General features: G+C 40.6%; 1 protein-coding gene across 2 annotated transcripts in view; it reads left to right on the forward strand.

Annotated features, from left to right (window-relative positions):
* LOC135254128 (gamma-aminobutyric acid receptor subunit rho-3) overlaps window positions 1-12077 on the forward strand; it is a 69987-nt gene that overhangs the window by 40314 nt on the left and 17596 nt on the right. For both annotated transcript variants that reach the window (XM_064334104.1, XM_064334105.1), the window contains exons 3-5: window positions 4020-4087; window positions 4934-5157; window positions 7707-7789. In XM_064334104.1, the coding sequence (XP_064190174.1) occupies window positions 4020-4087; window positions 4934-5157; window positions 7707-7789 (375 nt within the window). The remainder of the gene's footprint in view (window positions 1-4019; window positions 4088-4933; window positions 5158-7706; window positions 7790-12077) is intronic.

Below are 12077 nucleotides of genomic sequence, written 5' to 3' on the forward strand. Positions count from 1 at the left end.
ATAACATCAGCACCTGTCCTGAGGTTCCCAGACTTTACTCGTCCCTTCTTCATTCATGCTGATGCATGCGACGCAGGCCTTGGACCAGCGTTAATGCACAGAGACGGTGAGGGTCGAGATGTTGCTGTCGCATATGCAAGTCGTGCCTTGCACAAATCTGAGAAGCCATACTCAACACCTGAGAAGGAGTGCTTAGCTGTCATCTGGGCCTTGGAGCACTTCAGGCCATACGTTGAGGGCCTTCATGTGACTATCTTCACAGACCACAGCAGCCTCAGGTGGTTGATCTCCCGCCCCAACCCATCTGGCAGGCTGGTTCGATGGTCTCTTCATCTCCAGGACTTTGACTTCAGTATAATACACAAGCCTGGGGAGCGCAACAAAGTGCCCGACGCCCTGTCCCGTAATCCTCTTCCTGCGATGGATGCTCCCATGGATCTCTTGCCTGAGTACACCGTGATAGGCAGTCTGGATCTCTGTGCCCTGCCCTCTGTGATGTTAGTGGACCACCCACATGTACGACAGTTGTAACTGGAGGACCCTGTGACTAGCAAATTACTCCATGATCTGGAAGAAGGCCTGCAAGAAGAGACAGACAGCCATGACCCCCCACAGTATGCTGTTCAAGACGGGCTCCTCTACTTTCACGACCCTAAGACAAAGTGTGGTCTTCACCCACTAAAGCAGCTGAAGCTTTATGCACCCACAGCCATCCGTGGTTACGAAGATGCTGGCACGGCTACGGCTCAGGTTCTTTTGGCCCAAAATGGCCTCTAATGTCAAGAAGTATGTTGTCACTTGTACCGTGTGTCATCTCACAAAGCCAAGCCAGAGGAAGCCGGCTGGTCTTATGGTCCCCATTCAGCCACAGAGACCTTGGGAATACACCGGCATAGATTACGTTGGTCTCCTGCCCTGCACGTCAGGTGGGAATGCCTACATACTCGTCTACGTGGATTACTTCTCCAAGTGGATTGAGGTGAGCGCAGTGAGAGAAGCTGCAGCTCAGGTTGCGGCTAGCAAGTTTGTCAGTGATGTCTTTGCTCGACATGGTGCCCCGTCTTACCTCATATCAGACAGAGGTTCACCGTTTGTGAGTGATCTCTTTGAACATAGAACACAGCATATCACCCGCAGACAAATGCACCAGAACGCGTGAATCGCGCACTCAAGGCAGCCATCCGTGCTTATGTTGGAGACAAGCACACATCATGGAACAATTATATTCCCAAAATCTGCTTTGCACTGCAAACCGCAGCTCACGAGAGCACAGGCCTTAGTCCCTCCATGATGTTATATGGACACGAGTTTAAGACTCCGCTTGACCTATTTACCTAGCCCATCTATGATGGTGTGGATGAACCGGGAGTCCCCTACCCTGAGAACCTGAGAGCCTCACTCCAGGAAGCACATGATCATGCCCGAGCAGCGCTGAAGGCGAGTCATGATCGTCAGAAGCACTACTATGACTTGAGACGTCGCCAGGTCTCCTACCAGATTGGTGACCTCGTCAGAGTGAAGTCCCACCCCAGGTCGGACGCGCTAGCAAACTGGGGAGGATGCTGGAGTTTTTCACGTGGTGAATCTACAGCTGTTCCATACATGGGCCACAGCTTCATCCAGCAGGCGTGCCAAGCCTGTGACTACTAAGAGAGAGAACTCTGAGTTGTTGGAAGGGAGCTTGTTTGCTGACTTGGAGAGCCAAGGGCCCAATGCTTCTATTGCAGTGGAAGTGGACGCACCCGATGGCAACAATAACTGTGACAATGACCCTGACCTCACTGACCCTGCTCCTGAAACAGGTTGGGTGACCGATGACTTGAGATAGGACACTGACGACTACGACTCACCCCTTATGGACGGTGACCTTAGTGGCCGCTATAGTTTGGGGCCAAGACGAGTCCCCAGAATCACCTCTGGATGGTCAGACATTAGGTGGACTAACCCTTATCATACTGAAAAGCTCAACTTGATGTAAAAGGTTTTTGGTTCCTTTCTCAGAAAAAAAAAGAAAAAAAAGAGGATACTGATACTGATTTGAATGTATGGTAACTTTGTCTGACTACACAGTTCTCTATGTAGCCTACCAGAGAGGTGGTAATAGAGTTAAGTTCACTTATGTTTTTCAGCTAAGTTTTTTATGTTCTTTGAAAAAAAGGGGGATTTGATATTGTGCTTGTGTTATTAGCCCACATAAGGAATTTTATTTCTGAGTTTTCTTTTTTCTGTATCATTTGTTGAGGATTTTCATGATGAATAGTACTGACATGTATGCCAGTTGCTGAAAAAGTTTGACTGTATATTGCCCTGTTTGGTTTTGACACCTTTTCTACCTGTCCATATATGGGAGTATGTTAAGTATAGACTGGTTCTCAGTAGCGTACGGCTGAGGTCAGCCTTTGTCTCTCCAGGGGGGAATATGTAACAGTCAAAATTGTGAAAAGTGTGTCCAAGAAGATGTTGTTAATGCCTTTAAGACACTTATGTTTGGGTTTGCATGTGTACGCCGGAAGCAACGTTACTGCCCCGCGCTGTGCACCCAATTTAGTTGAGCGATACACATGCTAGGTGATGGACATGGACTTGAGCTTCCGCTCTTTTCTTTTCCTTTCTCAACTTAAAAAGTGATTCTTTGGTGTGTGGATACTATTTTATTTCATGTATGAGTAGAATAGTAGCTGTGAGACCAGGCTTATATGGTCGAAGTGGTAATTATTAATAAAGTAGCGCTTGTGAAATCCCAGTATTGTGGTAGACGTGAGTGACTTGCATTAACATCTCCCTCCCTGCTTTTCGAGTATTAGCATTACGACACACACACCGCCAAAAAGTGTTATATGCTTTAGTGATGTTGCATATAAAATTGCTGGTCTGGGAGTGTCATTAGCCAGGTCAGGTGAACTTGTTTATGGACAAATCGAGTGATTTTTGCTTTTTAAGCTACAATGTAGGAGAACATAATTGCATTCAATGGATTAAATGTCTATTGAATGACTGTAATGTAATGTTATGGTAACAGTTGCAGGGCCATGTTCCCTGGGGCTGGTCTAGGTTTAAATGTTTAGAAGTGTTAAATTAATATGTCTCCTATGCAACAAAAACATATTTGCATATATTGTTAAATATATTTACTGGAATGCAATTCATATTTAATTTGAATACATATGGAAGCACTCCAAATACATTTTCCAAAACAAAGTGCCAAAATATTGTAATTTTTGCTTAATAATACATTCTGTCGGTTATATTCAATGGCATTTATTATAATTGAATTCAATATATTGTGTTTTAAGTGAGACGGAAATAATTGTTGTATTTTGCAATATATTTGTATAATTATTATATATTACAAATGACAAAATATTTTTAATTTCAAGTAACTGATTCTTACGTATTTCACCAAAACAGCAGTTTTATGTCTTGGTCATTGCTATGTGTAGTTAAATGCTCATAATTAGAAATATTATTATTACAACCTTTCATTATCACAAAAAATACCAAATCAAGAATGCTTATATATTGGTTTTCTAAATTTGAGAAAATTTCCAGTTCTGGAAGATACAATATTCAGTTAGTATTATTACAAGTATTATTTAATATTCTGTCTTGCATATTATTAAATTAATTAAAGTATTTCATTTCACTATTTCATGATTATCCTGATTAAATTATGTGTGTAGTCAGTTAGTACTTGAATAGCTGCCCTATAAATCAGTACCTGTTTGGAGGCATCTCCCTCATCCTTTTTGCTCTGACCTCTATTTCCTCTTAGTTGAACCAAACATCACTTCTCTGTTATTTTTTAATGGAAATGTTAAAAGCAAGTGTTGAAACCTGTTCATTATTATAACCTGTGCCTGTTAAAAATATCATTATTTATTAGCAATTTTTCCTTGACAATTAATTTGCACTGTCACTTTGTGGTAAGATGGAACATTCCTCATGTGATGGAGAGGGAGACATCATTTAGGTCACATGATGTGCTGCGATGTCATAATGCCCTTCCTCTTCCTCCTCAGGCACCGCCATTCCCGTGGGTATTGATGTACAGGTGGAGAGCATCGACAGCATCTCAGAGGTCAACATGGTAGGAACAATCTTATTAAAACCCAAAACTGTCAGATGTTCCCAGACAGCAAGTGACCGAACTGTCACAGTGTGTCTGACCCACAGTATAATGTGTGTGAGTTGCTTTACTGGAGCGACTTAAAAAAGAAAGTACAGAAGCAGCAGAGAGTGTGTCAGTCTTTTGTGCATCCTGTAAGAATTCTATGAGTGTCTGGTAAAACCTCTGTGTATTTATTCTGTAATATTGCTCTCAGTTTATGTGTCTATGCCCTGCAACTTTCAATATGTGTGTCCTTTATAAAGATACACTATGTTTGTAGACTAATGTTTCTCTCTGTTCATCTAGAACTATGTCATGATTGGCTGTTTATCACAAAGGATGTCTTTCTGTTTCTGTGTTTAAGTTGAATAGGGCATGACTGTATGTGTTTTCTGTGTAGTATATGATTATGTGTATTTTAGGACATAACACTGTGTGTTTGTTTTGTTGGATGTGATAGCATGTGTTTATTGCTGAGGATGTGACTGCTGTCCTGTAGGAAAGTACTGTGTTTGTTGAGAAGTTGTTTAGTATATAATTTGGTGCATACTTATTGTGTAGGATGTCACTTTTTGTGTAGGATATGATTGTGTTTATTGTGATATGTGTGTTTATATAGTGGGATGATGCAAGTGTTTATTTTATGTTTATTGTGCTTCATTTTGTACCTCTCTGTTTCTCTTGTAGGATGTCACTATTTTTCTGTGTTTGAGTGTTTGTACTGCAGGAGACCGCTGTGTTTGTATGCTATGTAGTATATTTATATGTGTGTTTTTCCTATTGGATCTTGTGTCAAACATTGCTATGAGTCTCTGTGTCCTGCAGGACTTTACCATGACCCTGTATTTGCGGCACTATTGGAAGGATGAGCGTCTGGCCTTCCCCTCCAGCAACAACAAGAGCCGCACATTTGATGCGCGGCTGGTGAAGAAGATCTGGGTGCCCGATGTCTTCTTTGTCCACTCCAAACGCTCCTTCATCCATGACACCACCATGGAGAACATCATGCTCAGGGTCTACCCAGATGGCAACATCTTGTACAGCGTCAGGTACGGCCCCCTGACCAGAGAGTACACTCTCTTGTAATGTTGCCTGACAACCTTTCATCACTTTCAGGGGTGGTATAGCATAGTGGCTCCTCTGTTTTGGTTGTCAAATTATTATTTTCCCTATGACATCCGACACACCAGACACACTTCTTCTGACAACTGTAAACTCAGAGGTACTGTAGTAGAAAATGAAATCACACAGGAGTCAGCAGCGCAGTGTTCTGTGTTAAAGGGAACCTACCCTCAAAATGCTAGCTCACTAGCTCAAAATGCACGAAATGGTAATAGGAATATCTTATTTGGTTTCCATTTAAAAACTGCTTTTCTGTTATTTGTGTTCTAAAAGAACATACCTTTTTTTTTTTTAAAACACAGTGGAGCAATGCACTTTGAAATAGTTGGCTTTTGGGTTCTGTTAGCAGTATCCAGGGGTGTGCTTAAAATAGCTGAGGTTTTGCATTAATATATTACCTGATTGCCACCATTTCATGGGAGGTGTGTGTCCAAGAAGATGTTGCTAATGCTTTTTTCCATTGGAGGTTTCCTTTATACATGTTTATTTAAGACACCTATAAATATTTGCAAATATATTAAATATTAATGTTTTTAATAGTATACATTAGAGCCCGACCGATGCCAGATTTTTGGGTCCGATGCCGATCCCGATTTTGGAGAGTCCTAGCCCACCAATTACCGATGTTTTGACCGATATTTTGTCAAAAAGTGCAACATTTTCAAATCAATTTGAAAAACCTATATTTAAGAACATTTAACTTATAAGCAAACAAATAAAAATAAACACACAAAGAACTTTTTAGATAAAAAAATGTAAAAGATGATATTAAATTTAATATATATATATATTAACACCATCTTTAAGTGTGTGAAATCAAAATAACTCCACACCTTGCTTTTCCTCCTTTCTTTTCCAGCCATCTATAAAAAATTAATAAAAAAAAAACAGTTTTCCAGTTTCAAACATGTATTTTTATGAATATTATTATTATTGTTGTTGTTGTTATTAATTTGTTATCATTATTTCTTAGTATCTATTCTCAGTAAATTAATTATATTTTCTTATTTTATTCCTACTACATGATCTCAAAGAGTAAGACTTTATCTAGCGAGCTTCTCTGTCCATAAGAATTTGGTGGTGAAAAAAACTACAATGCGCTCTGACGCGTGACTAGATGACACACTCGCTCGCAATAACGCATTAGCTATTGACACAGCCTCATTATTTCTTATTATATATTCTCAGTAAGTTAAATGAATTATATTTTCTTATTTTATTTCTACTACACGATCTCAAAGAGTAAGACATTATCTAGCGGAGCTAATGAGTGAATCAAGTCTAACGTTAGATGAAATTAAATTGACTGGATGAAATATGTGAAAAAAAACTACAATGCGCTGTTGTGCAGGTTACCCGCGCTAACTGTTGGTTGATTCACTTCTCCAACAGCAATCCTTCTCTCATGTTATCACGACAAAGCTAGATAACATGGCTTAAAATGATCCACGTTATAAGTGTTTTATCGGCGTTTTTACCGTCTGGTTAGCTTGCTACGATGACGCGTGACTAGATGACACACTCGCTTGCAATAACGTGTTGTCTATTGACACAGCATCATATAGTAGCTAATATCATTATCTCAGATAAAAAAACAAATGTGTGATGCATTCAATCACCATTTTATTTTGGCTGGTTATTTATTTGAGAATACAGCGATGTCCTCTGGAAATGTAGATCCTACGCTGCTTATGTGCTCACTGCCACTTCACAAAGGCTTGCTAGCCAGCTAGCTTGCGAAAGTGAACCAAATATGTTAGCTAGCTCGCTCACTCGATAATGAGGATTGATAAACATAGTGGTCGTATAAACGCATTTAATTAAAAACTTTAACTAAATATACATACCTTTATTGCGGCAATCGAATATGTGCAGACAAGTCTTGCAGTGGAGAATATTGGATGAGGCACGAGTGACAAACGTCTTATTACAGAAGTAGCGCGTCAGCTGCTGCAGTTCACACTTGTATTAGAGCTTCCTCTACTGGATAATTCTAGTAAATAGCAATTACAACGTTCGAACAGACAAATACAGATAAATAATCAATGTTTTTTTGTTTATTATACTTATTTAAAAACCGGGACACATCGGCTGCATAACTGCCGATCCCGATGTCGTCAAAAAAGTCAAATAATGGCCGATATATCGTCGGGCTCTAGTATACATATTGAAACTTGTTTTGTTTGGCTAAGTATGAGAATGTCCTGGATTCCACAGAGTGGGTTATGCTGAGGTAAGGCCTGAAGAGAGTAGAAATGATACCATACCTGTGCAGGTCACCTGAGTGAAAGAGAGGGAGGGAGAGAGAAAGAAAAAGAGAGAGGCACAGATGAAGAAAGAGATAGGACAGGAGAGAGAAAGAGAGGGAGGGAGGCAGGGAGATAATGAAAGATGATGGGAGGGAGATTATGTTTATGTGAATGAGTGTGTGTGTTTTTACATGTGTTTGACTCAGCAGTGCTTTCTTGTCTCTTAGGGTCACAGTCACTGCTCTATGTTCCATGGATTTCAGCAGATTTCCTCTAGACACACAGAACTGCTCTCTTGAGCTGGAGAGCTGTGAGTATGAGTGTGTGTCCAACACACACACCCTTCATCCATTCAAGCACACACCTGTACATGCGTCATACATGCAAGGACTGTATGCACACACTTCATATGTGCAAACTCAAACTGTTCTCATACTACACCCATCAAAAGAAGCTCTGTACAAACAGATAAATGTTATGCCATTGTATGTCTTCATGCTAGCCAATACACAGTTTTCATTTCAGCAAAGGGCATAATTTAACATGTACCAAGTGTGATAAAAGATGTCACACGCTGTGTGCTACAGGTACATGCAACAAATAGCCGATCCAGAATCAGGCAGAGATGCTCACAAGTCATTTTTTGCAAGTCCAAGTCAAGTCTCAAGTCTTTGAGCTAGAGTCCAAGTCAAGTCTCAAGTCTTTGAGGGGCAAGTCCAAGTCAAGTCTCAAGTCTCTTATGGTTGTAATGAGCGTTCTATCATCTGCTGCATGCCATCCGGTCTGCTTAGAACACTGCATAGCTATATCTAAGGAATTCAAAGCATGTACTGTATTATCAGCATCACTCCTTTATCTATTAGCATACAGTATCAGCATTGATTAGTTGTTTGGTATAGGATCACTTTAAATAGGCTATTGCAATGCAATATGTAAAAAACACACAATGAAATTTAAAGTTAATAACTGTATTTTGCCTTGTAACATGAACATACAGCTACAGTATAGACCAAGTATTGAGGTCCTACTTAAAGAAGAATGGACTCGCTTGTCTGTTGCTGAATCATAGTGGTGACAGACCTTGTCCCCTATCTTGCAGGCTCAGTGGGCCCATAAGAACAAATATAGAAAATGTTACACCTCACACTGTTAAAGATGTCATAATTAACATCCTTCCAATTAGTGCAAAACATCACACTGCACACTGGTCAGCAGCCATACCACCACGTACTCTGCTCCTGCCGACTGGCTGAGGCTAAGCAGGTGTAGGCTTGGTTAGTACTTGGATGAGAGACCACCAGGGAATACTGAGTTGCTGCTGGAAGTGGTGTTGGTGGGCCAGCAGGGGGCAATCTTCCCTCTGGTCAAATAAACCCCAATGCCCCAGTGCAGTGACGGGGACACTGTGCTGTAGGAGATTCTGTCTTTCGGATGAGACGTTAAACCGAGGTCCTGACTCACTGTGGTCATTAAAGATCCCATGACACTATTCCCAAAGAGTACAAAGAGTAGGGGGTTCCCCGGTGTCCTGGCTAAAAACAAAAAACTCGCAAAAACTTGCCACCTAATCAAACCCTGATTTAATTGGCTAAAAAAACTGTTCTCTCCCTCCAGTGGAGCTGCTCAGTGGCCAACAATAGAGGATTGTAGTTGTACTGGGCAGCTCCCAGGTGTGAATGTGTATAAGTGTGAAGCAGGGCATTCCTGCAAAAGAGCATCCATGCTCAGTGAACCTACCCTGGGTAAATAAAGGTTAAATAAAAAATGCAAAACACTATTGCTGCCAAATTATCTGAAATATACTGTAAGTCCACAAACTGGTGATATTAAAACATGAACAGTTTTGTTCCAAAAGAACCTTTGCACCTTGGCACCTTTCTTTGTGTGACAAAAATGATTCCTTGCATGAAAGTAAAACTCATGATGGAATATCATTGGAGTTATTGGCTATCTTGAGTCCTTTTCTTACAAAACAGTAACATTTTTGTGGATACAATCGTCTGTGTTGTTTAACAGTGAACATCAGCTAACTTTTATTCCTAAAGGAAATTTTTTTTTTTTGGAATGAAACCCATCAAAACCATGCTTTTCTCTAAGAATTTTTGCTTGCCATCAGTTCTAGGTTTACATGTAAGTAGCACACTGTGCTAAACGTGTGTAGCAGCGTTGGTTTCAAGTCACTTACAATTAAACCAATTTGAAATGTAAAAAGACACTGCAGTTTACTCCTAATGAGCATCAATTATCAGTAATTTACTTATTGGCTGGATAGCACAACCTTCTCATGCTTAACATTTTTCAGTGTTTAAATTTTGAAGAAAAATTCTGAATTGAAATTGAACTGACCCCAACCATGGTGCAACAAAAAATGGTGACAGATAATTTGCCAAGAGCAAAATATTTAACAATAATAAATAATAATAAAATAAAATAAAATAAAACAATTACAACGATAAAGCCTGCAATAAGATGAGACTAGTTGACCTTTTTCTTCTCTTAATACACTGGGTATGGGCCAAAAAACATTTCTGGTAACAAGCTTCTAGGTGTCCTCCAGTGGACTAAGACCTAAAAAAGTTTTATGCAACAGAATGGTTACATTTCAAAAAGATCAAGCTTTGACAGTGTCCTTGCCTAAGCCTGGCTCGGTGAGGGCGCATTATAAGGCCTCCGTGACTAAATACCCTCTCCACTGTTGCACTGGTGGCAGGAACAGTGAGCACACTCATAGCCACAAGATAGAGCCTTGGGAAGACCTTTGCATGCCTTTTCCAGAAATCCAGGCAGTCCACTTCTTCTTCATCAGAGGACACCTGGATGTAGCTATTGAGCTCACCTTGACAAATGAGCCATAGTCTACATTCTTCTTGTTGCTTTTCTTCCGGTAGCCAGAGAAAAGGCATGGAGTTTTAGCAGGTGGCTCCTCCTGGTCGTCTTCTCCACTACTGCTCTCAGATATGATGACTTTCCGAGCCTCAGCCAAGACAAGATCTGAAAAAGTTCCACAAAAATCATGGTTAGTTACAATATTATGACATTGATATACACTACACACAGTGGTGATGGTTAAGTTAATGAATCAATGATAAGTAAGCCTAAATAAGATTATATTGATGTTAGTGATGCAAAATGTGATGATAATGTGTTTGGAAATAGTGTGTGTTTATACCTACCCATTATCATCTCCTTCACCTCACTCTTGACTTCATCTGGTGCAAGGACATCTTGCTCTAGCAATAAGAGGCAGAATTATGGGTCTCGTAGTGCAGACATCATGTAGACCATATCTCTAAATGGAAGATCTACTGCGAGTTCAGCTGGGTCATCCATTCTGACATTCGCAAAGATCCCCTGAAAACAGCGTTGGAGTGACTTCTGCAGTGCTTTCACTGACCAGGCAACGTGTCGTATTCAGCATACTGATGAGGTGGCTGTTGAGTGAGAGTACGCAAGGGAGAGCCGCACTGAGAGTTACCACTTTCTCCCCTTGTGTGAGGTCTGTTGCTTGAAGAAGTGAGGCCAAAATTTCCATAAGCATTTTCAGCAGACTCCATTCTTTGGCTGATAAGCACAGGCCTTTATGTCCTTGGGCTTCCAGGAGAGTATTTAGGCTTTGGGGATCCAGGTCAGTGATTGCCTCCACAAGGTGGAGAGTTGTGTTCCATCGTGTTGATACAGCAGAGGGGATGCTGCGATTGGCTCCATACTCTGCCTCAAATGCTTCTTCAGCCCACAAGTGGAATGAAGTAAACTGCAGAATTTTGTCACCTTTGCCATTGCACTGTTCAGAATTTTTGTCTCCTTCAGTCCATCTCACACAACAAGCTGCAATGAATGTGCAAAGCACTGTAGCTGCTGTTGCCAGCAGCTGCTCTGGATGGATTCCACATCATCCTGGTAATCTTCACTTATTTCCTCCCATAAGGTCCAGGTCATCTTCACCATCTTCACTCTCAGTTGAAGCTGAGGGGAAACAAACTGTGAAGGCTTTCTTCATATTTGAGGCATTATCACAGATAATGTGATTTAATTTGTGTTTTATATTAAAGTTGTTACATATCTCCTCAAATTTCTTAATTATTCGTTCTCCAGTGTGTGACCCTGTGAATCGTTCGCAACTTAAGAGAACTGTCTTGGGCTGTTTTTCTCCATTTCCATGAAGTGGACTGTTACCACTAAAAAGCCACGCATGCTCATGTCAGTCAAAATATCCAGTCACAGACACAGTGACTGTCTTTTCTAGTTTGGATTTTATCTTAGACTCTTTATCTGCTGCTAGCTCACTCAAATGTCTGGTTACTTACTGGGCAGTATCTCTCCTCTACCACTGACATGAAATTCTTGAAGCTAGGCTTGTCAATCAAAGACAGGCAGGTTGCATGAAATGACAAAGTCCTGTATTATGGATTCAGTAATGGCGTTCTCTCTGGGATGGCCCGGGCTGTATACTTGCACACCTCTTGTCTAGAGTCAAGAAAGAATCAATGCTGCTCTGTCCCTCTGCACTGGCCACTTTTTGTTTGCTTTGTTGAATTCAGTAAACCTGTAGATGGTTGTACATGGAAAATTAATTAGGTTGCTAATTATAGTACTAAGAT

This window comes from Anguilla rostrata, chromosome 4, assembly GCF_018555375.3.
Source record: "Anguilla rostrata isolate EN2019 chromosome 4, ASM1855537v3, whole genome shotgun sequence".
NCBI classification, from domain to species: Eukaryota; Metazoa; Chordata; class Actinopteri; order Anguilliformes; family Anguillidae; genus Anguilla; species Anguilla rostrata.